The 25,894-nt window shown below is 36.1% G+C and overlaps 1 protein-coding gene across 24 annotated transcripts in view; it reads left to right on the forward strand.

The window, feature by feature from the left end:
• The window catches only part of dlg2 (discs, large homolog 2 (Drosophila)), a 277,129-nt gene that overhangs the window by 93,925 nt on the left and 157,310 nt on the right, over nt 1-25,894 (forward strand). For 17 of the 24 annotated variants that reach the window (XR_015940025.1, XR_015940024.1, XM_088639000.1 and 14 more), the window contains 4 exons: nt 12,698-12,778; nt 15,249-15,410; nt 15,980-16,111; nt 20,608-20,667. Coding sequence is in view for 22 of the 24 variants with exons in the window: in XM_088639000.1 (XP_088495126.1) it covers nt 12,698-12,778; nt 15,249-15,410; nt 15,980-16,111; nt 20,608-20,667 (435 nt within the window). In the remaining 2 variants the exon portion in view is untranslated. Of the gene's footprint in view, nt 1-12,697; nt 12,779-15,245; nt 15,411-15,979; nt 16,112-20,607; nt 20,668-25,894 lie in introns of all 24 variants that reach the window. The other 7 variants (XM_088639002.1, XM_088639006.1, XM_088639012.1 and 4 more) reach the window with 4 other exon arrangements.

Raw genomic sequence — 25,894 nt, forward strand, 5'->3', positions numbered from 1 at the left:
CTAGTAGTCTCACTCAAAGGATATGAAATGAGGATTATTCTGGACATAAACAGAATAATCCTGGGTAAAGTGCTCAGTTATACTTTCTCTTTAACAAGCTCTGCAACACACTTCAAAGTATAGGGTTACAGCTTTCTGTCTGTTATCGCTGAATGCTGTACTGTAATCCCTCCGTGTATGTCTCCAACTGGAGTGCAGTGAACTTCTCAAGTCCTGTTTGTGCTCAAAACCCATGTGTTACATGCTTCATGGGTGATCATACTGGCCAAAGGCTCTGATTCTTGAAAGTCAAATTGCACAGCTTATTCAAAATTGGACAAACAATTGATAACTTCATCAGTACAAGCTTAAAAGTCCTGACATTTACCCAAGCGGATGGGTTTGCCTCACATTGTGCCAAAAGAACAATAGCAGACGATTTCTTTTAATTGCTAAATACTCTATACTGACAGATTACTTGATTTTGTTCCAAATTGTATTTTTACATGGGAATTCCTTATTTGAATGACTTGTTTGTTATAGTAATGCATTATGCTTTTTAGATCAGAAAGGTTTCATTATTAAGAAAATGTTATAATTTGACAGCTGTTATACAGTACTTCATACAGTATCTAGGTTTTTGATGTTTGCATTTCAAAATATGAAAAACCAGTTACTGTCTGTAATCTTTTCCTGGTAATTTTAGGCGATAGTATTTTGGAATTACAAACCTTTTCCATTTTATTTGTGGCGTTGCGCGGGGGCGTGCCGTTTGGAGGCGGAGCCCTGGTAGAAGGGCGGAGCCCCATCTTTGTAGTCCCAGCTGTCCCGGCTTCCAGCTGATGAGCCCCAGCTGGGTGGGTCCTATAAAGGCACACTGGACACCCCCCAACCCTGAGGGGGCGAGCAGGGCTACTTTCCGGAAGGGGGGTTTCCCTAACCGCGTAAGGCCTTTTTCTTTTTGCCTGTCCCATCAAGTATTTTCACCGGGGCGGCCACACATACACACACCAAGTCTGTGTTTGGTTTTTGCCTTACGCGCCCTGCTCTACCAGACTGGAGCCCGTTAAATAGGGTAAGCCCAGCCTGGAGGTTACAAGGCATAGCAGTACACTCTTTTTGCTTTTTGTTTATTATTTTACCTCTTTTTGAATTATTTTTGGTCCCTGCTAACCTCACAGCGGTGCTACCGTCCCCTCAACCGGGGCGTTGACTTTTTACCGGTGCTCGCCGAAGCGCCTCCCCCACCGCACTGTCACATATCGCTGTGACATGCTGCAAACCGCGATTTATGTACTGTAGATATGATTGAAATTGCCTCATCTTAATTACCGTACTTCATAGGTTTAGTCCAAGAGAAAGTGCAGCTCTTGCCAAAATGAGGAAAATATGCAATAAATAAAGTCATAAAAACAGCATGGAGTTAATGCAGCTGATCATCAGAATTCATAATGTCTTGCTTACCATTTTCCTCACCATTTTCAATAGCTGTTTTACACTGCAGTAAATCCGCAGTAAATCCATTAGACTTTCCCAGAATTTACCTCGGGCCATTTCTGTTATTAGACCTGGAAAAATATTGAACTGCAATTCATCCTCTCTCAGTAATTGTTTATTAGAAAGGGGAATTCAAATACAAAGAGGGAAATTGTATTTCTCCTATTTCTTATAATTTAAAAACAAATTTATATACAGTATGCAACATAAAATGGACATTAATTGTATTCTTTTAGAAGTGAGCAAGTTGTTTTAGCACTGTGACAGAGAAGTCTGGCGTTAATCATTTCTGGATGGAAGTTTTTTTTAATTTGACAAAAAAAAAATTAAATTTTAAACTGCCAGACTGATCTGTATTATAGATAGATACTTTATTGATCCCGTGAGGGAAATTGCAGTGCAACAGCAGCTTTACACAGACAACACAGCCACAGTGTAATGAATGATGCAATAATAATAATAGTACAATACATACAATACAATCAGTACAGTGAGGGGTGCACTAAAAGAGTTACTCACAGTCTGGACACACAAAGAACAAACTAGAACAGAACAGTACGCAGAAAAATCGTATCACACATATGAATATAAATATAGATGTAGATATAGATATAGATATAAATATAAATGTACTGCACGGGTCCCTGGCATATATTGCACAAAAAACGGTTGTTAACGGGAAAAGAAAGAGAACAGATGTAGCAGTAGATGTGTAGATGCGTTCAGTCCAGAAACAGGTCATTGTCAATGTTGCCTCTGCCCAGACGCAAGGTGGATGCGTTGTACAGTCTTATGGCAGAAGGCAAGAATGACCTCCTGTAGCGCTCCCTGTCGCACCGTGGATGAATCAGTCTATTGCTGAACGTGCTCTTCATTTCTACAAGCCTGTCATAGAGGGGATGGGAGATGTTGTCCATGATGGCCTCTAGTTTGGACACCATTCTCCTCTCAGCCACTACCTCCAAAGGGTCCAGGTCAGACCCAATGACAGAGCTTGCTCTCCTGATTAGCTTGTTCAGCCTTTTAGAATCCACTGCTCTAATCCCAGGGCCCCAGCATACCACTGCACAGAAAATGGTGCTCGCTACCACCGACTGATAGAACATATGTAGCATCTTACTACATACATTGAAGGACCTGAGCCTCCTCAAGAAGTAAAGTCGGCTCTGTCCCTTCTTATAGATGGCCTCGATGTTCTTAGACCATTCCAGTCTATCGTCGATGTGCACTCCCAGGTACTTGTACGAGTCCACCATCTCCACGCCACTCCCATGGATGTAGACAGGAGTAGGTTTGACCTTTTTCCTCCTGAAATCTACCACCAGTTCCTTTGTCTTTGTTACATTCAGTTCCAAGTGGTTCTCCCCGCACCACTCCACAAAGCTGCTGACCAGTCCTCTGTATATATGTGTATTATACACATTAAGTAAAATATGCTATCAAGGCTGAAGATGGTCACAACCTTGGAATTGGACATCGAAAGTCCTTTAACTAATTGTGAGAAGTGCTCAGTCCCCATTACCATTCCACATTACAGGAATTGCTGAGAAAAAGAAGACTGTTGTACAGCAATTACCTACAGTATATTGAAGCCCTCAAAATATAAAGAAATTCACTTCAGGAACACTGAAGTTTCCCAATACTGAATTTGAAGCTCTTCTTGATGTTTTCATCAAAACAATGAAAATAGAAATAGAATGAACGGTAGAAACAACGGGATAAGAGATCTCTTTTTGAAAAATGACTTCTCTACCCATGCTTTCTTTATAGTGAATTTTAAACAAAGCACAAATTGATTTTCTAATGCACAGTGGTTCCCACAGCCTGTGCAAAACCCTCAAAGAAGATTAATGTTGCTTAATCTTGGGCTTTTCTTCTAGTTTAATATGCATTTTGGTAGAGCAGGACTTTGCCCAGGTTCGAGTAGGGAGCTGCATCAGTGTGCTTTGGCATTAAAAGACAAGTAGATACGAATTCTATTGAAACGTACTGTAGAAACAAACAAAGTGCAATGTTTCAATTGTTAAGACTTTTCTATGTTCTATGTTTCTATGTTGAAGAAGGTTCAACAGCTCTTATTTTTTCTTTTTTTTTTACTTCTTCTCAGTGCAGACTTATACTTATACAGTGGTATCCTTATACCTTCCCACCCTTTTTTTTGGTTACAGGCAGTACAGTGGTATGGTAGTTAATCCTGCTGCTTCACAATTTGTGAATCCTGGGTTCAATTCCACATTGAGCTGCCTTCTAAATGGAATCTGGGTGCTGTGCCTGTGTCAGCAAGTGTTTTCTCTAGGTGCTCCTTAGAAAGACACTCTTTCCAGTGTTTGATTGTACCTGTGTGCACTCCCATGGCATCTCATTCAGGGAAACCTTGTGCTGTATGCTTCCAGGATTGGCACTGAGCAAAAACATAATAATAGATGGACTGTTTTGTTGCCTACTCTATCATTTGCTCAAAATGGAGCCAACCATTCGTTTTTTGTACTGATGCTGTACTCTAGTGTTTTGCTCCTTTTGTAAAAAGGAATTTGTATATGCCTGTTAAATATCAGATCCTACTGTAATGACCTTCTGATTCACTGTTTTATTTTAAAGACAGAATGATGCTTGAAAAGCAGTAGAGCTTGAATGAACAGCCTACGTATGCTAAGTAGGTTCTGTCTGCCCATTTCCATTCTGATCCTGTTTCTGAACTACATTTTTATACTTATTTCTTAGCTTTTATGAAGAAGTTAACAGCTGTAAGATCTGTGTTATTTCTTCTTGATGAAGCTGCCCTAATTTTAAACTGTAAGTTTAAGAAATTAATACATTAAGTTGTTAAAACACCAGACAAAATGTAAATGTCTTGTATTACTATGTAATACTAATGTAATAACGCAATAATTATCACAGTTTTAATTCTGCCATTTTTTGCAGAGGATTTAGGACTAAATGTGATATTTTATTATCATTTCTATGTGTTTACACTTACTGTATACCAAATACAGGAGTTTCATTAGGTATCTTTGGAGACATACAATAGACATGTTATGCATTACTTGCAAGCTGTTATCAGAAGAAATATGGTTACAAACAAAGTATCAAACAAAATGTATTGTTCTTCAGATTACTTTTGGATATCAGCATTTTAATGAAGAAAATATATTTTTCCCGACTGCCTATAATAATGTGCTTAGATTGATTTGCATGATGATATCACTATTCTTTCAATTTATTGTAATAAGTCCATCTAAATCTGTTCAAAGAAAGCAAAATGACATTTTCTGATCATTTACAGTCCTGCTGCAGATTCAGCTTTCACTGTTGTAGTCTTCTTCATGAAGAAGACTACTCTTCTTTTCTAGTTTGTCTACGTTTTGCTACATTACTGAAACTTGTTAAGCCTGATATAACTAAATGACTTGGGTTCTTCAAACACTGGATATTGTTCAGTTTAGTTTTCAAAATTAGCCCTGCTTTGAGAATGATTAATGAACGCTGTAGATTATGCCTAGATGAAATACAGTTTACATTTTTAATCTTCAATCTTTCAGTCTTAATGACATTTTAACATTGTGTACTCCATTGTGTACTTCATAGGATTTGCAATTTACAAAAAAATATATATTTTTCAATTTTGTAGAAGGTTGTAGCAATGCAGGTTGTGCTTCTATCCCTTACTTAATATGATATTTTAAAAATTTTACACTCTGATGGGATTATTTTTTAATGTAAGCAATGTGGGAAATGTATAAGACCTTCACTCTTCTTGTCATCCTTGCTGATAAATTTATTTTAAATGCTAGTCTTTATGATACCTGTAACATGATAGAGAAGACTACCATAAAATTGTGGCACTTCTTTGTCCTTCTTTATCCTGTGTATGTCTATATTACATGAAAACAAGGAGTAAGAGTTGACGACTCAATATTAATGGAGAATGCATATTTGTGTGACTATGCATATTTGTGTGACTATGACTACGCACTGTTAGATCAAGGGTGAGTTTCACATCTTACTTGGTCTTTAGAATCGAATTGAAAGGTATCCTCAAGGTCAATGGTAAACTTCTAAGATTTAAAGAATATTTTTATTTGTGAGATATGATGTCTCATGATATTGAATAAGTTTACATGTTGTTTTTGTTTGTCTAAATCTGCAAATAAGAGGAAAACAAATCTTATACTGTACCTTGAGTATAGTTCAACATATACAGTAAATAGTATAAATTTGTATAAGAAGTTAATTAAGCATAGAACTCAAAGCACAGTTATAATCAAAATTATGTTTTTGTTTGACATTGTAGTTCAAAAGACATATATGTAAAAATTTCTATAATAACTGTGGACAGTGCCCCAAGGGGTGTATTGTGCATTATAGAAGCTTTATTTTCTTGTATGATGAATATGTCAAATGACCAAGTTTTACTTGATTTTGCTTAATAGCAGTGACAAAGCTCATTGAATGTAACTCATTTAAACGACAATTTTATACTAGTTATGTACTTAGAAGTATCTGTTTAGTGTAAACAATAATACTGATATTTTATTATCAATAGTTGTCGAGAAGCTTATGGACCTTTCACCATACTATAAACCTTTACCTTCAGATTTTTAAATGATTTATACAGAACGTCTTTAAAAATTCAACTAAATGCTTGCAGTTCCGCTGATCTTATTTGTATTGTGGAAAATAGCAGGGGCAAAGGATTGGTTGTTTCAGATTCAGATTTGAGGTATCATTTGAAACAGAACCAAACTGCTTCTTTTTGGTTCAGCTGTAGCAGAGCCTGGCTGAACTGTGTATAAGGTGGCATCATAGCATGTCAAAAGCAGACACTAAGTACTACTGTTGGATAATGCCTGCTGATTGCTGCTGCATGATAATTATATTAAATAACACAGTACAATGAGAAAGCTGGGCTTCACTCAATGAATTTATGCAAATGTGGAAGACAATGGGGGATTAAAATAACCATAATCCCGTTTAAAATGTGAAGCAAAATTCTCCACTTTATCTCCATTTCACCAATCCTTGTGTAGTCTTCTTTGCAGTGTAAATTGGTACAATCTGCTGATAAGATGCATTGTGCAAAATTAAGTGTCGTAGTTTGGTTACAATCTTTGCTACTCTACATTAACAATCCCTGCTTTGTCCTGTCTATGATTTCATGAATAATATAGCACACATGTAGTTAGAAGGTTTTCCTAATGATGAATGCAGTGGTCGCTACGTTCTAACATAACACAGCAGCTGTTCTTAAACAAAGAGGCAGTAATATTACTGATCAGTCAGCAAAGCCACCTAGGCCAATAATCCTGTGATATTAATAAGCCTTTCTTGGCTTTTACAGTACCCTTGACATAGACCACTAAATATTTCAGTTTAATTCTCCAACATTTTTCAATTCAATTATTAACATGGATTTGTGTGACCGTCTGTAATGAAGCGTTCTTTCCGGACCCTATGCAGACGACACAATCCGGGGTAAAGTGGGGGGAAAACACGGGGAAAAAAGCATGCGGGAGACGGGAATGAAAACAAGGGGCGTGTCCATGGTGTGCTGGTGTTCGGGGGAGGTGTGGCCGAGGCAAACAGTCCAGAGCTGAGTCCAAAAGGGGAATCCAGGACGGGGCAAAAGTCCATCCAAGACAGACGAGATAAAAACAAGAACCGGGTTGGGAACAGGAACGGGAACGGGAACTGAAACTAAAACCTTGACGGGGCCAGGTGCTTCCAGGTCCCAGGCTCGCCTGGTACAGGAACCAATGCAGAGCCCGGAAGAGAGTGAGCTCCCGGCTTTTATAGGGCAAGGGGCAGGAACTGGAGGCATGTGCAGGGAATGAGTTCTGAACAAGGAAGGGCTGGAGCGTCCTTAAGAGGAGGGGTTTACAATCGTGACACCGTCGAGGTTCCGCGCTGGGCTCCTGCCCTCCGCCGCCCGCGACCAGGGTCGCGAACCTGGGTCTCCGGCAGAACATAACAGGGAACCAGCCACATGAGCTAAAGGATTACACGAACGTGGTCAACAGAAACTAAAACACATGCATGTTAACCTAGATATTTTTCCTTCAAACAATATATTGTGGTATTTTTATCCCACCCTATAAATAAGCTAATTATCATGATTTTTTCTTCATTTTAATAGAAAAAAAGTTTACATGAAAAAAAACAGCAAGTTAAAAAACAGGGTACCCTATTAACTCAAGTGTTAATTTACAGTATATGCCAGGTTTTAACTAGTGCGTAACTTTCAGGAGGAATGTTATAACTAGCTTCACTTAAGTGACATACTGTAGTATCAGCTTTATCATTTAAGGCTATTTCCTTGATTTTGCTGAATGTTTTGCTGCATGTACAGTATAAGTTGTACAAAAGAAGAAAAACGTTCAGCTGGTACACAGCAGATCCCTATTGTGAGCATGTCTATTACCCTGAGAAGCCACCTTTCATCTCCACACAGGGTCTTGCAGAGTAACAACCACCTCCTGAAGCCCTGTATTGTCACTCCCTGAACTCTCCAGTAGACTCATAGAATGAGGGGCCATTTATCGAGCTTAGTAGCCTTGGGAGAAAATTATAGAATGCCATCGGTTGACTCATCGAATGGAAACTATAACAGACTGTCAGTTGAGCGTTCCAGAGACATGCTTTTGGTGTGTCCGCCTCCCCCCACTGGCCCTTCTGTGACATTTATTAACACTTCACAGTATATTTCTGGTCTTACATTTCATAATTCAGTCATCTCAAACAAGGATTCTTTGTTGTGCACAGCAAAGAAGGTCGATAATTAGGAATCCTAACCCTTGTTTGCTTAATCTATAATTAACTGTTACTGTTTATCATACCGCATTTGTGCAAGACTTGCCTAATTTAAATTCATCGAAGCTTAGTTTTTATGAAATATGTTCTGCCGGGTTAGGGTTCTTTCTTTATAACCAATATAAGCAAGTCTTTACAAAGTAAATGGAGATTACAAAAATGTTTCTGTATGTTAATGTACTGTATGTGTAAAAAAAGAGTATCAGAACTTTTATTTTTCTTACTTTATTTTTTGCAAATGGAGGCAGCCTTTATGTTATGGGTACATTTTGAGCTGTAGATTGCACTGTGATCATATAAATGCCACTTTTACATTTGCAACTCATTTAGGGGATGTTCATTTTGAAATACTGTACTGATTCCTAAGGTGACAGACAAGTAGTGAAGACGACCCCTCGATGTATTTCCCCATAGTCAAAATAATATGGTACTCGTGCCTCAGTTTTGTGCTTATAGTGATCATAGTAGATTGGGATGACTGACATTTGTAATGGACAACAATAGTCCACAAAGTGTCACTGAGAATTAGTACAAGAATCATCTTAAAAATAGGGAAGGGAAAGCTGTACATTTGTTCTCAAATATTAAATTCTCCTGGTGTTGATGTCTTACTGTTATGGGATTATTTAATCGAAAATATTGAGTTTCATACAGTATGTTAGCAATGTACCCTATAGAAAAAATTTCAATGCAAGATCTTCTTTCCAAATCATCCTGTATTTAGAGTGATTTTCTTCAGGAGTCATCTGTAGCTGCGTGATGTATAATACTAGAGTTCTGGAGTTGCCTCCAAGGCAAAAAAAAACAACCAAAAAACAATTGTGAATAAAACATCCTTCAACTCCCTTGAGGGACTTAAGAGTAATGCTTAGACTTTGAACAACAGATCCAGTTAGTAATAGGCTGCATTTTAACATCCTGTATAAAATATTACGTTCTTTAAAAATGATTTTAATTCTTTACAAACTTTAAAACTAATTTTTAAAGTTTTTAATAGTGCTTTTCTTGAGCGCCAGTGAGGCATGTACTTTGCAACACCAGCTCCTCTCCGTCTTGTATAAAATTCTCAGTCAATTTGCAGGAAGTGTCTGCATACTGATGAAAATGCTGAATCTGCTGTCACAGCCTGACACCTTTTACAGATGATTTGGCTTCACTCAAGGACTAACTCAGATGAAATGCCCTTTTCATGCCTGGAATCAATTGAGGTTCTATTATTTTAAAGAAAATTCAAAGTGATTCTTATGTTTTTTTGTTAGTGTCTAGAGAGATTGGACACTGGATCTGTGATCTCAATCTCTTTATCCACACTGCAGCAATCTTTTTCAGTAACAGATACAAGAATTCCAACTTGCTAATCTTAGTATTAGTCATCTACTTTCCAGGTTTTTCTCTATTGGAATAATCATAGATGACTTTTTAAATGTAAGAATGGTAATGTACTGTAATTGATAGATTTGGATCTGATTTTAAGTCTTAAAAATGTTGTACTTTTTTCTTTATGCAGACATACACACATACTTTTCAGTTCAGTTATCATATACAGTATATAGTACAATGAATCTTAAAAAAATCCATTGTACTATGCAATAATAATTTTGTTAAGCTGACCAAAAGTTACTGTATTATATCAATTTTCAATTTTTTTTCTGAATTTGTATGACACTGGGAAATACCATATACTGTATTACATGTATACATACTATGGAGCGTGTATCTCAGATCGTACATTCCGATTTTTCATATTCCTGCTGTGAGGTTTAATGTAATATTTTGCTGAACTGCAAGTGTAAGAAAATTAAAAGATTTGAACAGAGGCTGGACTGACATATCTCCAGTCAGGGTGTTTTCAGCAATTGTGGAGTGTCTGGTTAGGCTTTTGGCTTAATTCTTCCATGAAAACCAATTTGCTCACAATCAATAAATCTAAGAATATAGTAAATAATTTTGAGGGCTGTGGTATAAATGCTTTAAAAATAGCTAGACCACAGAAATGCATTATTTAGCTTGATGTTGGATGCTTTTCATTGAGATACTCCAAGAACTTGCAGTTGTCCTTATCCAGCAAGGCTTTAGTTCTGTAATTACTGTATGTTCTTGTTTACCAACAATTATATTGATTATACCCCCAATCCAGTAAAAATTGTTGGTTTGTTTTCTAGTTAAATGGAAAGATGATGCTGCCTAATAATACTGCATAAAAAAAATCAGCATGATGAATGAAAATAAATTTATTTGTTAGATATTTGTTTTCTAATTCAAGGCATTTCATCTTCACGAGAGATGAGTTGTTTTTTGTATTTATTTGATAATTTGTGATACAAATCAGATTATTTGTTTTACTAAAAATTCAAACAGGCTTAGCTATTCAGTTGTTTTTGTCATTATTGTTTGAGTTTCAAAATTTAGCATTTTGCCTTCTATCATACACCATTAATCAAGCAAAAGTTGTTCATATACAGTACCAAATTACCTGAATGGTCCGAGTCTTGTATTTGTATAATTACACACATTTCAGTTTGGGCTGCCTTGGCTTTATAGTATGCCTGTGCTTCTGAATTGTAATGAAAATGTAATTTTTAATGTAATACATTATTTCTGGTTTCTGTAATTAACTGGTCATTTACTGAAATAGCTGACGTGTCTTTAGTCCATTTCATCCATTAGTAACAGAAGAACAGCTCATTTAAACTTAATTTATATAAATGCTACCTGTGAGGCAAGACAAGTTGGCAGCTGAATGTAAAAAATGCTTTATGGCCTCAAACTGCGGCATCATTAGTGCTGGCTGTTAGACAAAGAAATTGAATATTATGCTATAGGCCCAATGCTGCATGGGATACAATTATTTTACAAATATACTGTAAGTGGAATATCAGGCTTACAGTAAGTGGTGATACTTAAATGAAATGTAGACGTTTTAGCAATAAAGTTAGCTATCTTACAACTCCATGCAAGATTTTCCCAATCAGTGTAAAGTTGCATTTTACAACTCACATGCACCTTGTTGCCATATCTGAAGCAGATCAATGCTGTATGGTGCCTTTAGTGAAACAGATTGAAAAGGGTTGTGTGTTGAGTGTTTGACAAAACCTGATTTCACGTGTTTTGTACTGAGATTGAAAACCCGTCAGTGAGCAGAGACTTCCCTTCTAGCAATTGAACAGAACGGTCCTACTGAACAGTTCTCCTTTGTAAGGAAAAGTGCAGAAAGGTTAATGCACACATAAATGCACTTAGTTCAGGTTAGCATGACCCTGGAGCCCCACAGTGTGTAAAGGCAAACAGCTTTCAGTATCGACAATTAACTGGAGACATTAAACTTCGTGTTCACATTGACAGGCAACAGAACAAAATTTGTCAGTAGATCATTTCAAATTGCACTTCAGTTGCGGATTACCTCTGCCCAAGATTTAATTATAGCTACTTACTGTAGCTTTTTGAATTTCCTTGTTTAACACTAGCCATTTAACATTTGGGATTTCAATATGTGCCTTCGCTAGCAGTTAGGTTTTGTATAATGTAAAATTACTGTACATATTTTTTTATTTCTAATTTTTCCCTTTATACCTAAAAAGAGTGCCCTCTGGTGGCAAGCGACAGCACCACTGGATGATTGCTGGCTGATTTATATTTCAGCGCTAAAGAGGATTGCAAAAAATAAGGGAACATTTTGCATGAATTTATCTTTTATGTTAAGATTACATTACTTCAATGTTGCTGTCAGTGTGTGAAATTAAATATATTCAACCCAAAGTTATGTACAGTTTAAACCTCTGTTTAATGGATGTCCTTTAACAGACTTTGGATTTAATGGACAAAATCTCCTAATAAGGAATTTGGCTGAAAATCAGAAATACACAAATATGCACAAATAATAAATCAAGGTAAAAAAGTATAATACTTAGGTTTAAAATTCAGGAATAACAATGGTGCCCTATAGGGGCAGGTATTTGCTTACAATGGGTGCTGTTTGTGTGTGCTTTAGCAAGTTATACAGTATATTTACAGTACGACACCTGAAAAAAAAACAGTTTTCAAAATATAAAGAATATATAATGGGCATTTAGCAATAATGAACACCCTTGTAAGATGGGTCTTGGATGTTTTATCATTTAAGATCTACTTCCTTTGATGGCTTGAATATCCATATGTGTTAAAAACATTAACTTTGGTGCTTGCTAATGTGAAGTCAAAACCTCAGCTTGTATCTTGGTGTGTGCAAATCTCTGCATCTGTGTATTCATTATTCATTGTAGCAGCTCGGCCGTTATGTCTGTCTGGTTCCGTGCTGCTCAGAAGCTGAAGCTGGCTTCTCTGAATCATTCTACGTGTTGTGGTCCATGTACTGTAGCCCTGGTGAGTGGCACCTGCCTGAATGCACTGGATACTGAAGTCCTCTCTTTGTCCACAGAACAGGTCGGCTGCAGTGCAAGCTTCCCCACACACGGCCCAGCCAACATGTATGAGCCCTGCCCTGATGAATGCTCCCTGGGTGAGAGAGTGGTTCAGTCAACCCCATCCATCCCATTCTTGCCACTCAGTGGCATCTAGGTTCATCTCAAAGGGCCATTTTCATGTCGTCCGATCGGTTTCCTCAAATGAGCAAAGCGTCTGCTGAGAGAAGATTGTGAAGAATTGTTAAATCCTCTACTTGTTTAATCAATTTCACTGCATTTTAGATATTTGCTGCCTTAATGTCTTTTGTTTTAGACTTACTGCAGTAAAAGCTCAATCAAAGAAAAAAAATCTGATCATTGCCTTTTTATTACGATCACAGCCACCCAATTCATTTCGTACCGAGCTATTACTTGAAACAGGATAACCCTTTCTTTGCCATTCATTGCATCTGAATTTAGAGGAGAACCTCCCAGACTTGTGTGTTTGAGTCTTTTACAGAACAAAACTTTAAAAAAAATAAAAGGCAAACGTACTGTAGCTTTAAAACTATGATACTCTATGTATTATAATTGGCAAAAACTTCATTATCCAGCTGAGAAGGCAAATAAAGGGTTAACTTATAACTGATGTTTGAACTCAAACAACATAATATCTAGTGCTTATAATAAACTGTTCTCTGCACCACATTTGCCCAAAGGCAAGCAGTTACAAAAGTTACAATCCAGTGCCTTATTTTTCGTACATTTTCCCTTTTAAGTTCCAAAACTTAAATCTGCTTAATGACTTGCTTTTGTTACTGTATATTTCTATCATCCTGCCTGCTAATACTTCATCAGTGCTCATCATGATGGGTGCATAAATGCAAACTGCACTAAATAAATTGGACTGTCAAACAGTGGCATTGATTAGCCAATTTTAAGAGTATCAGCAGTTTCCTTGACTTGAGGAGGCACTTGGATATTTATTAATATTATAGACTGTAAATTCTAACACGCACACTTGGCTCTGACACAGTAGAAGCTGCATCCTTCAAACCTTAATAGCAGCGTATGCATTTGTGGATCAGAACAGTGTTCTGTCCCTTTTTAATAAGGAAACAGAATTCAATCAGCTATGATATTCAACCCAAATATATATATTTTGACTTGTCCTTGTTTTATATTTAATTTCTGTTGTATTTTTAACTTAAATTGTGCAGTTGAGCAATAATTGTCCTTAGCCAGTGTTAATACTGTAACACTTAAGTTACCAATAGGATGTTGTGACATTATTTCATGTCATTAACAACTTCAAAGCACACACTTTGAAACTTCAAAGCACACAAACTCAATACATTTTATATCTTGAAGTGTTCTCAAAAATCTGCACTCAATTATATGTAATTTGTATAAGTATGTTGTTTTTTTATATGTACGGTAATGCAATGGTAATGCAACAATTGCTTCTTCTTAACCTATTCTTTTCAGGTATAATCCTAAAATGTATTGTCTAGTTAATTAGTTTTTCCAGCTGGAACAGTTTTGAATTCACATCTTCATATTGAAATTGTGTACGTGACACTTGCAGAAATAAAGTTACAAACCATATTGAAGGAATTTGGAAAACCAAAAACACGCATTTTAGAATTTTTAAGGAATACTTTGTCATGCATTACTACCTCATGCTCATGTTGTTTAGACCAAAAATGGGTAAATCAAATGCACTTTTATAACATTAAATAAAAGCTCAATCTATGCAACCCTGAACATCCAGATAGGGATATGAAGAACACATTGATGACATTGTTGTTACCAGGCTTGCTGGCTGTCTTTCAAATATTTTTGCTTTGATTCAGAATGTACTCTGATCTTGGCATAATTCCAAAAGCGCTCCAGCTAATGTTACAGAATTCAGCTTCAGTGGAAATCAAAAGCTACAAATGTAATTTATTTTCCGGTTGCTTATGTCATATGTAACTATATTTGCAGCTTTAAACATCAAAGGTTACTTTCAGTAACTGTTAAGCAAAATATTTTTAGAACACAAAAAAAATTGTCAAGATACATCTTCCTTGTCAATTGAATTTTTATTGACAGATTTCTCTATTTCAGTTCCTGTATTTTTTTCCCCAACAGAAGTATTGCCACCCTTCATCCACAAACATATTTTTCTTCTTTCCACACGTGTACAGGAGTCTTTGTAAAGTGTTTACTAGGAATTTTAACTACCATTTGGATGAATGAGTGCTCAATGAACACCAATTTGTTTAACAACAATACATGTTGAACTTTCAAAATTGGTGAAGCCTAAGTCTGCATTTTTACTAAAAAAATCCTAAAAAACTGGAAGGCAATTGTGGACAGACTACACTTTAAATCCTTTATGTTGGCATAGTGTACTATGAACAGAATTAAATATTGCAAGAAACTATTTCTTTTGATGCAACTTTTAATGTACAGTAGTATCTTCACTGATTGAGATGAAAGACTGATATTTTTTCAGACAAAGGGGCAAAAATCATCCAGATCAGCCTAATCTTTTTTCTTTCCAATCTATTTCCTTCCGGTTTTGTTTTCCTCAAGAAGTATCGGTATCAGGATGAAGATATTTCGCCGCAGGATCACGGCTTCCCTCGTCTGACCAATGAAGTCCGTCCCCCGGAGCTGGTGCATGTGTCCGAAAAGAACCTGTCGGAGATCGAAAATGTCCATGGATATGTTTCTCATTCGCACATTTCTCCCCTGAAGGTAATGTCACGACGCTGTGTGGCTGGAGCCATGGTGTGAGTCTAACATAACACGGTGTTCCTTTTGTGTGCGAGACATTTTATCCTTTTATTTTTCATGTCTGCAGATTTATTGCTTTACGCTTATTCAGTTAAAACATTTGTAACTCATGTTAAACAAAGCGTAGTAAAGACACAATCCAGTTCCAAAATGATTTATATCACTGTACTGTATGTCTTGCTAGCACAAAAGTGAACTAAGTTTCCAATAAGACCATACAGTACATTTCAGTTCAATACATCTAGAGACCAGTGAAAACCTGATTTGATTTCTTATATAACATAACGTTAACCTTAAAATGTTATTGGAAAAAACATGCAAAACAAAAAGGTGAAGGTTTGTAAGGTGGCCACTCTAAATGGAGTTTAGAACAAAAGTTCGGTTGGTTTGACAAGAGTTCTCTCAGACTCTCACCTCTGACGTAGTTGCCTCAGCTAAAACATTACAAATACTATATGTTAACCCCTTCTCTCCCTTGCATATGTCTTTCCGCCTCCCACCTCAACCCCATCTCTACTGTACCTCTGCAGCTCCCCCCTGGTCACTCCTTGCTCTGCACGGGGGTCCCAGCCTCCTCGTCCTATGACCAGGAGGTCAGCCCTCAGCCAAGCGGGTTAAGCCAATTTCGACACCATTATCCTTTCAGTACACTTCATTCTTGGGTATTGCTGCTCATTTTCAATTAAAAAGAACAGTTCACGCTGGTTTTCCATTGCACTGTTTTGCTTTTCGTGATATCCTTCCATCCATTACCAGAACTCTGCTTCTTCCCGATAACGGTCATGGTAGAGCCCACCCCAGAAGCACAGGGCACAGCGACAGAAGCACACGTACTGTATGTCTTTGGAACATAGGGGCAAACTGCACAAACTCATGACAAACTCATACAAACTTAGAGCATGTCTACCCCCACACAGAGAGGAGGCTCCGTCAGTCCCAGGAACTGTGAGGCAGCCATTTTTAAAAACATAAAGATAAAAAGATTTTGCAGTTGAGTGCAGTTCAGAGTGACATTTGTTCCCTTTTCTAAAAAAGTACTGGTAAATGAGAAAATAATACCTTATTTAAAATCTTCCTGCAGTACTTAAAAGATCAAAGGTCAGAGTTGCTTTTTAGCCACGGGCTAGGCCAACAGGGGTCCTGTTCGCAGATAAAAGAGGGAGGAACTAGCTCAAATGCATTGTCCACAGATTGCTGACTTCCATTTTATAATAGTTGACATACAGTCACTCTTTTTTTACCAAGTGAAGCAAAAGTTAGGGCTTGGAATCTGTATTGAAAATTAACACCATTACCTGAACGAAGTTTGAACACATTAATATGATTAAATGTCAGGATTGATTTCAATGCCAATCTGTTGACCGTTTTCATCAATTTAATATTTAGTGGCAGACTTAGTCCAAAATGTGGTGTTCGTAGAGGCCACTTGCAAGATTTGTTTTGTATAATTGATTTCATTTTTTGACCAGTTATCTTAGAACAATTTTATAATTTTTGCATGAACAAAAACATTTAGAAAGAATTTCTGTATTCAACTAAATTGAGAAAGCAGGCTGCCTTCTAGCCCTTATATTGGGAGGACTGGTGATGAAAAATAACAGCACTGTTGAATAATTTCTTTTTCCATCATTGATGGTCTTAAAAAAAAGAAGTTTACAGTTCTTGCTTATACAGTATGTTGTAAATTATATTGTTTTAGTCATCAAGGACTTATTTTACATATTCTTTCACATACAGTAATACTCCATCCATTAAACATGGTTGCTTAAAATATTCTACTGGGGCTCTCTTACAGTATATACCTAATACATACAGTACAGTACCTACAGTATATACTATATAACATAGTTTCTGTAGGTTGTCATATCATACATCAGCACTAGGTGGTGCCCAAACTTAAAGTTACTTTTATTTATCATTGAGACCATTGGCCAAATCACAACATTCTCAATATACAGTAGGAACATTATAAGCATTGTGGTTTATTCTGTAATTTGATTCAGTTGTTTCTGTTGCTATATAAATAGAACAGGGTTGTAGCATTTATTCAGTATCATACAACCCAATTAAATAATTTTCTTTCATTTGAGGCTTTATATTTTGGCAAACTGGATTTTCATTGGAGGGGAACGGATGAATATTTGTTTGGAATCCTTTTATCAGCAGGGAAGAAAGCTAGAACAAGAAAGTGGCTTCTCACAGATTAACCAACAATGAATGATTAGATTGGATTATTAAATGTAATAATAAATGTATATAATAGAAAAAATAACATTTTCACTTAAATTACAAATGAATACATTTGTCAAATATTGGTCTAGATGGGTTAAGTACATTAAAACTTTAAGGTCTGAATTTGGTGAGATATATAATAACTGACACTTAATTAATAAGGTACAGTACATTTATGTAGTCTCCCCCCTCTTTATATTCATAAAAGTATACATGTTTCTCATTTTGAATGTATACAGTTTGTTTAAAAGTTATATAATTGTAAAGTACTAAGGGAACAAACAGGAATAGACAATTTTGCTTGTGATGTATAGTCGAAAGTGTATTGTAAAAGTAAGGCTGAGTAATGGTGATTACAGTATATGTAAAATGGTTTTGTTTTGTTCTCTAAAATAAAAAAAAGAAAACTTTCTTTAGAAACATCTGCACAGCATAATTAGGGAAAGGGTATTAGTTTCATCATGTTTTTACAATACACATTTTATCTTCATTTTTCTTTATGAATTATGTTTTGAGCTGTAAATTGCTGTTCATGTCAAGAAAAGGAACTGAATTGTTGCATTCATGGTGAAGTCGGCTTTATGACTACAAAACGTGAATAAATTACTTTCAGAGCAACAAACTGAATGCAGCAATGAATTAAAATTTAACTGGAAATTGGATGCACCCCCATTAATTAGCAATCCAGATTGTACTGCATGCTGAAGCTGTTTAAGATCCACTGTGAGTGGTTTTGATATACTACTCTGTAACGAAATATGTTTTAAACATTCAGGGCTGTTCACATCAGCTGACAAAACAGGCCAAGCTTTGATGTGGCAGCTTCATTAGTGGACCTCTCATAAAATCACCTCCAAACCATATCTATGGTGCATTTTGCTGCCTAGATTATGAGATGAAGTGGAGCTTAATTGTACCCTTTTGTAGAAGATAAAAATACAAGGAATGGAAAAATGTAAGGCTTTCAAAAAAAAACTGATGCCAAGGCCTTTGTGTGAATGTCTCCACTAAAACATCTGTACATGTGAGCGATATTTATTTACTGTATACATTTCTATTTCTTGCCCATTCCTGGAACTACTTTTTGGATTTGAAATCTGACACGTTCACAGTTAATTTCTGTAAGCTATTCTTATTGTGTAGATCTCCACATTGATATGGACAGTTACACTTGATTAATACATGTTATTCTACTATAGGTACTAAATATAAATGTGTTTCAGGGAATCATCTCCATTTTATGAGGCAGAAGACACCTGAAATCCTTCAGTGTTGCCTTTTGCATACAATGAGACATATGGAACAAATAAATTGACACCCTGTAAAGTAGGATTCCTTAAAATTAAAGAATGTCATTGACAGAAATCATACTGGCTGTCACCACAATAAACCTTGACTGTGTTAGAGCCCAAACCAACATGATCATAAGTTGACAGAAATGCAGAAATCCACTGGCTATCCAAATGATTTATGATACACAGGAACAATAAGACAACACACTGTGAAAACCAATATCCTGTCATGGGCAAGCTGCACTTGTTTAAACCAGTATTAAATAACTGGTGTGCTGTTCATTTACAACTATGGGAAATCCTAGGGAAAATTATGGTCACTGTGTCAATCTAAAAAAAAAAGGTATATAGTTTTTCTTGTAATGGTGCTCTGTGCTGAGTATATCCACTTACAAAGGGAAAAGGGAATGAAAGAAAAAAGCAGGCAGTCTATTGAAAAAGCTTAACCATCATGACCTGGATGAATCACTTAAACATATAGCTAGCTGGGCTATTTTCCTTTTTCATCTTTTCACCTTCTGCTTTAATGTACTAAGACGCGCCTCGATGGATTTCACAGAACACACCACTTTCTATGCTTGAATACTTCACATATATAATTAGTTAATGCACTTTTTCTTGTTATTGTTTCATTGCTTTGGTTATTTTCAGTGTTTTGAAAGTTTATAATTTTACCATTTTTCTGTTCTCATTCAAAAACCAAGAGCTTAATTAGTATTTTTGTCTGGTAAGATGCATTCAGATTATGTTAATAGCTGTTCACAGAATTAGCACTGCCTTGCTTTTTGGCATCCTTGTTCTTTTTAAGGTCCCCATTAACTTACAAATACTTGCTCAGTACAAGTGGCATGCCATTTAGGAGAGAGTTACTGCAGATAAGTCCTTACTTCGTGCGTGCTGTTGCTGTCAGTGCACTCAGGTTTATGAATAATTGAATGGCGACACCCACAGATAACAATTTCATGTCTGAAGAATCGGAGACTTTCAGGTTTTACCTAGCCAATGGAGATTAAAAGTTGAGCAGTTACAAGTAGGTGTACCAGTGTGTTCACGTGTTTTGTTTTTACATCTGAAGGGAGGTGTTTGTCAGGTCTTTAAATGCTGATCTGTACTGTATTTGTGTTGATGAAAAACTCTTACAAGAAGAGAAGTCAAAAAGCAAGGCTGTTAAATCTTTAAATCCTTTTGGCTTGCTTGAAAACACTACTTATGGCTTCTTGTCCTATTATAAAAGGTCATGTGCATAATAAAGGTGACATTCAAAAATAATTTAAACCTTTCCTCCTCATCCTGGTTGTGAGAGGAGAATTTCATTCTTAGAGCTTATTTAAGAGCTTATATATCACAATTATGAGAGATTATTTTATGAACTAGGACCTATTCTTCCAGCATATATATATTAACGATTGTATGCCCATTATTAAAACTCACTACTGATGTTATTAGGGTTTTTTTCTCCATTACATTACACAGGAAGTCTGCTTATCCCTGCATACTCATTCACTTGTGCACTTAAGCCATTGTGGTTCATGCTGAATGAGTGGAATTTGAATTGATCATCTGACTTCTGAAAATGTCTTCTCTTTATTCAGGTATACTTGCTAGTGATTTTATTTCTTATTTCTTACCTGCAGCCTGCACTGGTTACCCGTTTTGATCTTACATACCCGGGTCTGACTGCTGCAAACTACCTGGCAAGTTTATTTTCATTTGCAAATGTATTTCCTATATGATTGGGTACTGTGGGTTTGAGAAAGTTTCATGTGTGCCCTTTTTTTTGTGTGTGAAACGATGTTTTCAGGTATCGGCCAGTCCCTTCACCTGACTGTGTTTGGATTAAAACGAAAGCTATGGTGTAAGGAATGACTGTAAGTGAGGAATATTTTAATAAATAGGAAAAGTGGTGGCTGGACAGTGTTTTGGGGTTTCTTTTGCTTTATTATAGAGTCCAGTATGTTTTAATGCTGTATACTGTACACTTAGGTATGACAGTTTTGACTAAGTAGTGGCAGACAAACGTTTTTGGCTTTCTTTCCTTTTGTGTCACACATTTAATTGCCTGATGGTACTGCCTTGTCATTGTTAATTGCTACTTACATTTTGTCGTGTTTGAAACTTATTCCATTCCATGATAATTCACAGATGCCCCATGCTTTCTTAACTGATGCTTACTGTTTAATTTGTTCACTATTGTGTTGGCTTTAGGATTTAATATTCTTAAGGTAGTACCTGTGTTCCGGAGTTCTGATAAAAGAATATTTCATGAAAACTGAAGAAATGTAAAGCTCTGAATTAACATAATAGAATACAGGTCTTTTGTTTATTTAGTAGAAGTTAGTGATAATACAAACTATTACAGTATGGGAAGTATAGTATTATTGAAAGTAGGTCTTTGCAGGCTTCTGTTATAGAATGTTTGAGTTTACAGCAACAACATTACATTGACATGACATTTTGACATTACAGTCTTAGTTTGGTGGATCTATGGTTAATTACAGTGTTATGATGGTGGAAGTAATTTGAGAAGCATTTTTTTCAGTACACGTTTACCCATTGAAATTTACTTCCATAGATCTATGTTTATCCAGCCTCAGTAACCTTAATGTTGGCTTCTACTACATGAATCTGTGGTATTGGAATAAGCAATAATGTTGCATAAGAGCTTTAAGATGTCTTTAGCCATAATTTCACTGCTCTGCTGATTGCTTCAGAGAATAAAGGTTGACTTTAATTACTGGTATAATTCCATTATTGATATGACAGTATTATTTCAGCAAAGAATATATATATATAAAGAATATATATATATACCTGAAAACAAATCTGAAACAAAGAAACAAACATGTCTGCATTCAGTAAACCACAGTAGATGAAAGCTATTCACCAGATAACACCAGGATGCTCATATGACCCTGATACAGCCCTTATTATCCTAACACGCCTGATGCATATAGTTAATGACAGATAGAGGTCTCCTCTACCTTCCTGCCACTTGACAGTATTCTTGCACATCGTACCTTGGAAAACACCGGAGCAGATGAGCCTATGTGATTATGAAGCAGGGTGAAAGATGACTCCTTTTTTCTCCCTGGTGTGTTCTTCAAGGCATGAGTCTGTCTTAGAAATGAATAACATGCACCCCATCATAGACAGCACAAACTCACTGTGTTCCTAATTCCTTTCTGTGTTTGAATATCTGTTGATTTTGTTCAGTTGGCATGATAGTTCTTCATCTTCAGTTTTCACAGACATGAGTGGATCTAATACAGAAACTGAAAGTGACTGGATTTGCCAAGCTAAATTTTATGTGCAAAAAAAAAAAGGTCTGCTAATAATGTGCATGAATCATGCAGCAGCTGATGCCTATGGATTCCTCTTCTCAATTTGCACTCTAGCCCTGGGAGCTTGTATGAAAGATTACTTTAATACCAGGTTCTAATTGTACTGCCAAGACTTCTTTTCTTTCCCTTACTGCAGTGCCTAAAGTTCAGCTTTGATATACCTCAGCGTTTTTTATTTTTTTAAAATAATTTGCCCTGAATTTCATTAATAGATCACAGTGCTTTGCTAAAAATAGGAGAAGTCATGGTTTTTAACCGTCTTGATTTTTGCTGTCTGAAAATGGACACACAGTATGGAAACTAATTGAGAAGGGCAGGCTAGTATTCATGGCTCTTTCTCTGATCATATGCCTTGAGCTGAGCTTGAATAGTACATTTGGCTGCTGATAGTCTGAACACACCTACAAACCTGTCAGTTTCAGCCTGGGGCTCGAACAGACACTGAAAGGAACTGTATAAATCATCTTCACTGTTGGTATCACTTTTTCTGTGTGACTGGCGGTGTACTGTACTTGTTAGTGTGTGAGAGTTTGGAATGATTAGTAATTGGAAGTAATTATCATCAAAGGTTAAATTCCTGTTTTCTGTTAATACAGTATATACAGTACTGTAGGGATACTTAAGACTGTATACTGTACACATACGTTATACAATGTTCAAGGAGAGGTAGAAATAAGCTTAAGCATTCTCATCCTATCTCATTAAGTAACTAAAAAACTATTTTTATTTGAGCAGTATGCATCACACTAAACATCTAGACAATTCATAAAACTCAAGTAATTTACGTTTTGCCCTTCTGCTGTCAAGAGAGAGTGTGGCCAAAGAAATATGAAACATCGCTAAAAATATGAGCTGAAGGTTTTGCATTATTTAAAACCCAACCCGCTCTTTTTTTCCCCCAGTGCCATTTATTTAACTGTACTACATAAACGCTGGATTAAGAAATACAGTATTATCGATCTGAATTAGTAAATGTGAATTTCATTTTAGGCTTTGTTAGGGGGAAAAAGTGCAAGATTGCACTGCTTATTCATTGCAACCGAAGTCATATAGGGATCCAGCTCCAATCTTGTTAGAACAACAGTATTGCACAACGTTGTTTGGTTAATTAATATAGAAACTGCACATCAAAGGCAAATTTTTACTAATCTTTATATTAAATTCTACCGTATATATATGTAGATGAGGGTGTGAATTATATTATAAATGATAATTTGGTATTAATTAATTAAGAATCGGAGCTAATAGCAAATAAAGATTAATGAGCCTTTAAATGGTCCAGGTCTGTGCGCTGATTCAGTGCAACGATGATGTATTGGATTGCTGTGCTCCCACTTACAAAGACATCTTGCACCACTTGCACCACTTAGGTTTAGATATTGTTCTTTTTACATAGATAAAGGTGACTAGATCTAGGTTAGAAACTGATGTTAGAATGCAAATTTGCAATCCATTGCAAATGTAGGACTATTTTTCAAGAATGTGAATATAAATTCTTTATAATTCTAAATGTTTAAAAGAGAGTACATGTTTAAACATGGAATGTGTTTGGTTTAGCTATTGTATCTTAATTTGGTGCAAGAAATTCAAGTGGTACAGTAAAAAAAACTTTTAAAACTATGTGCTTTAAAAATGTTTTGTGAAGTTACTTTGGTAGGGCATCAGTTATTGCCTGTTGTTTGTTCTGTTTCAGGACTTACATGCCATACTGAAGGAGATGCGTTTTTTTTTTCTTCCTGAACGTACTGATGAATGTTCTTGCTCCAGCTGCCTGCAGAACATTTAACCAAAAAGTCCTTTTTTCTGCTCTGTTAAATCAAAGTAAACATGTCTGTGGATTTCCTGATGAAGAGCAGACTTCAAAATGAGCAGGTCTTTGGGGATAGTGACAGCAACCCATTCTGTATGCTTAGTATGATTCCATCTTCGCAGTGCCACTGAAATGACGAGAATTTCGTTTTCAAGTAACATGACCTCTTATCTAACAATCACATTACAATTATTATTTTTAAAATGATGGAGCAGCTGTAAATTATGCCTCATTCTACTACTGGAAATCTAGATGCAAGAGCTCAGGGAGGCAGTACAGCAAGTGATTGAGGAGGGTAAAAAGAAAAAAAACTTTTGCTTCATTATTCTTGGATCTAGAAATGTTTGCTATATTTAAAAGTACCCGTGAATAATGCAAAATTGACATTGGGAGGTTTTAGGACAATTTTATTTTTGTGTCAAAGAAGTGTTTATATTTCAAAAGCAGGGCATTTTCTTCCTTAATTTGGAAAATACAACAGTACAGTATATTTTTCATAAACTTGAATTCTAGGAACATTTTTAAAAAATGTATTCTAACGTGCCAGTAATTACTTAATATGCCAATTCTATTTGCAAGGCTAATTTGATAATAAGTTGTCTAAAACAGCAAGAATACATCAAATTAACATATTAATTGTTTACTCCAAATATTAAACAAATCACATCTTATTAACTAAAAAATAGTTTCTAGCCCTAGAGCAAAATACTGTATAATTAATTTGGTCCAAAGAGGTTTATTTGAAAGGAGCTCATTACTCAATACTGAAAAAAAAAATCCCTCATTTAATATGAATGCTTTTCTAGAGTTTGTGCCTCCCCGTTTGTTGCTGTGTGAAAATATACAGTATAATTGAAAAACTGTTTACAGGAGTAACACATCTGAAAAGATGCAGATAAAAAAATTTTATCACATAGGATAAGACTTGCTGCCTTGTAGGTAAAATCCGTAAAGTACTGGTATAATGCTATTAAATAATGTAAAATTATTGTACAAATCCTTACCAGGTTATTAAATTGAAAGTACTACTCACAGACACAGTGCTGATGGGTGCCAATTAGCTCTGTATGTCTGTGTCAAAGCCTTCCCCTTTATACCGTATATTTGCTGTATTCTAGATTCTCATGGAGGCTCTGAATCCTCACATCACTGAGGCTATGTGATTAAAGGGGGTAGCAGTCAAGGATGGATGATGCTCTGTCCTTTCAGGTCAGCAAAGGCCCACATTCATGTAATACAGTGATGGAGCACACTGGCTTTCCAAAGGAGCTTGGCTCTTTACCCAGTAGGTAGCATGTATAATGCCTGTTTTCTGGCTGGGAAGCTAGGATTAGAGGTGCATCAGATTTTAACAACCTACCCTTTTGGTGACAGTAGTAGGTAGTGTATTTGTAATAGCACACAGAGATGTTTTGGAAAAGAGAGATACAATGTCTTAATATGACTTTGAGATGAAGAGATATTATCCTGCGCCCATTTCACAGAGAATACAGTCTTGATTTGTTTTTTCACAAGTCAAGGATCATTGAACTGCATCATTAAGTTAAAGAGAAAAAATACAGAGGCAACTGACATTAATGCAAAAGAGACAAAAAAAGGGAAAATGACTTAGCTGTAAACACATGCATCTATCTGTCAAAAAAGATACTTGGAAAAAAAACTGATTTGATCTGAAAACCTTAGACAGTTAATTGCAGATTAATACACTGGTATGGTCCAGTCAGACATCAGTGGCAGCACTGTCTCTCTAATGAGTCCACTTGTTTTTGG

Source organism: Lepisosteus platostomus, chromosome 7 (assembly GCF_059453375.1).
Source record: "Lepisosteus platostomus isolate fLepPlt1 chromosome 7, fLepPlt1.hap1, whole genome shotgun sequence".
NCBI lineage: Eukaryota > Metazoa > Chordata > Actinopteri > Semionotiformes > Lepisosteidae > Lepisosteus > Lepisosteus platostomus.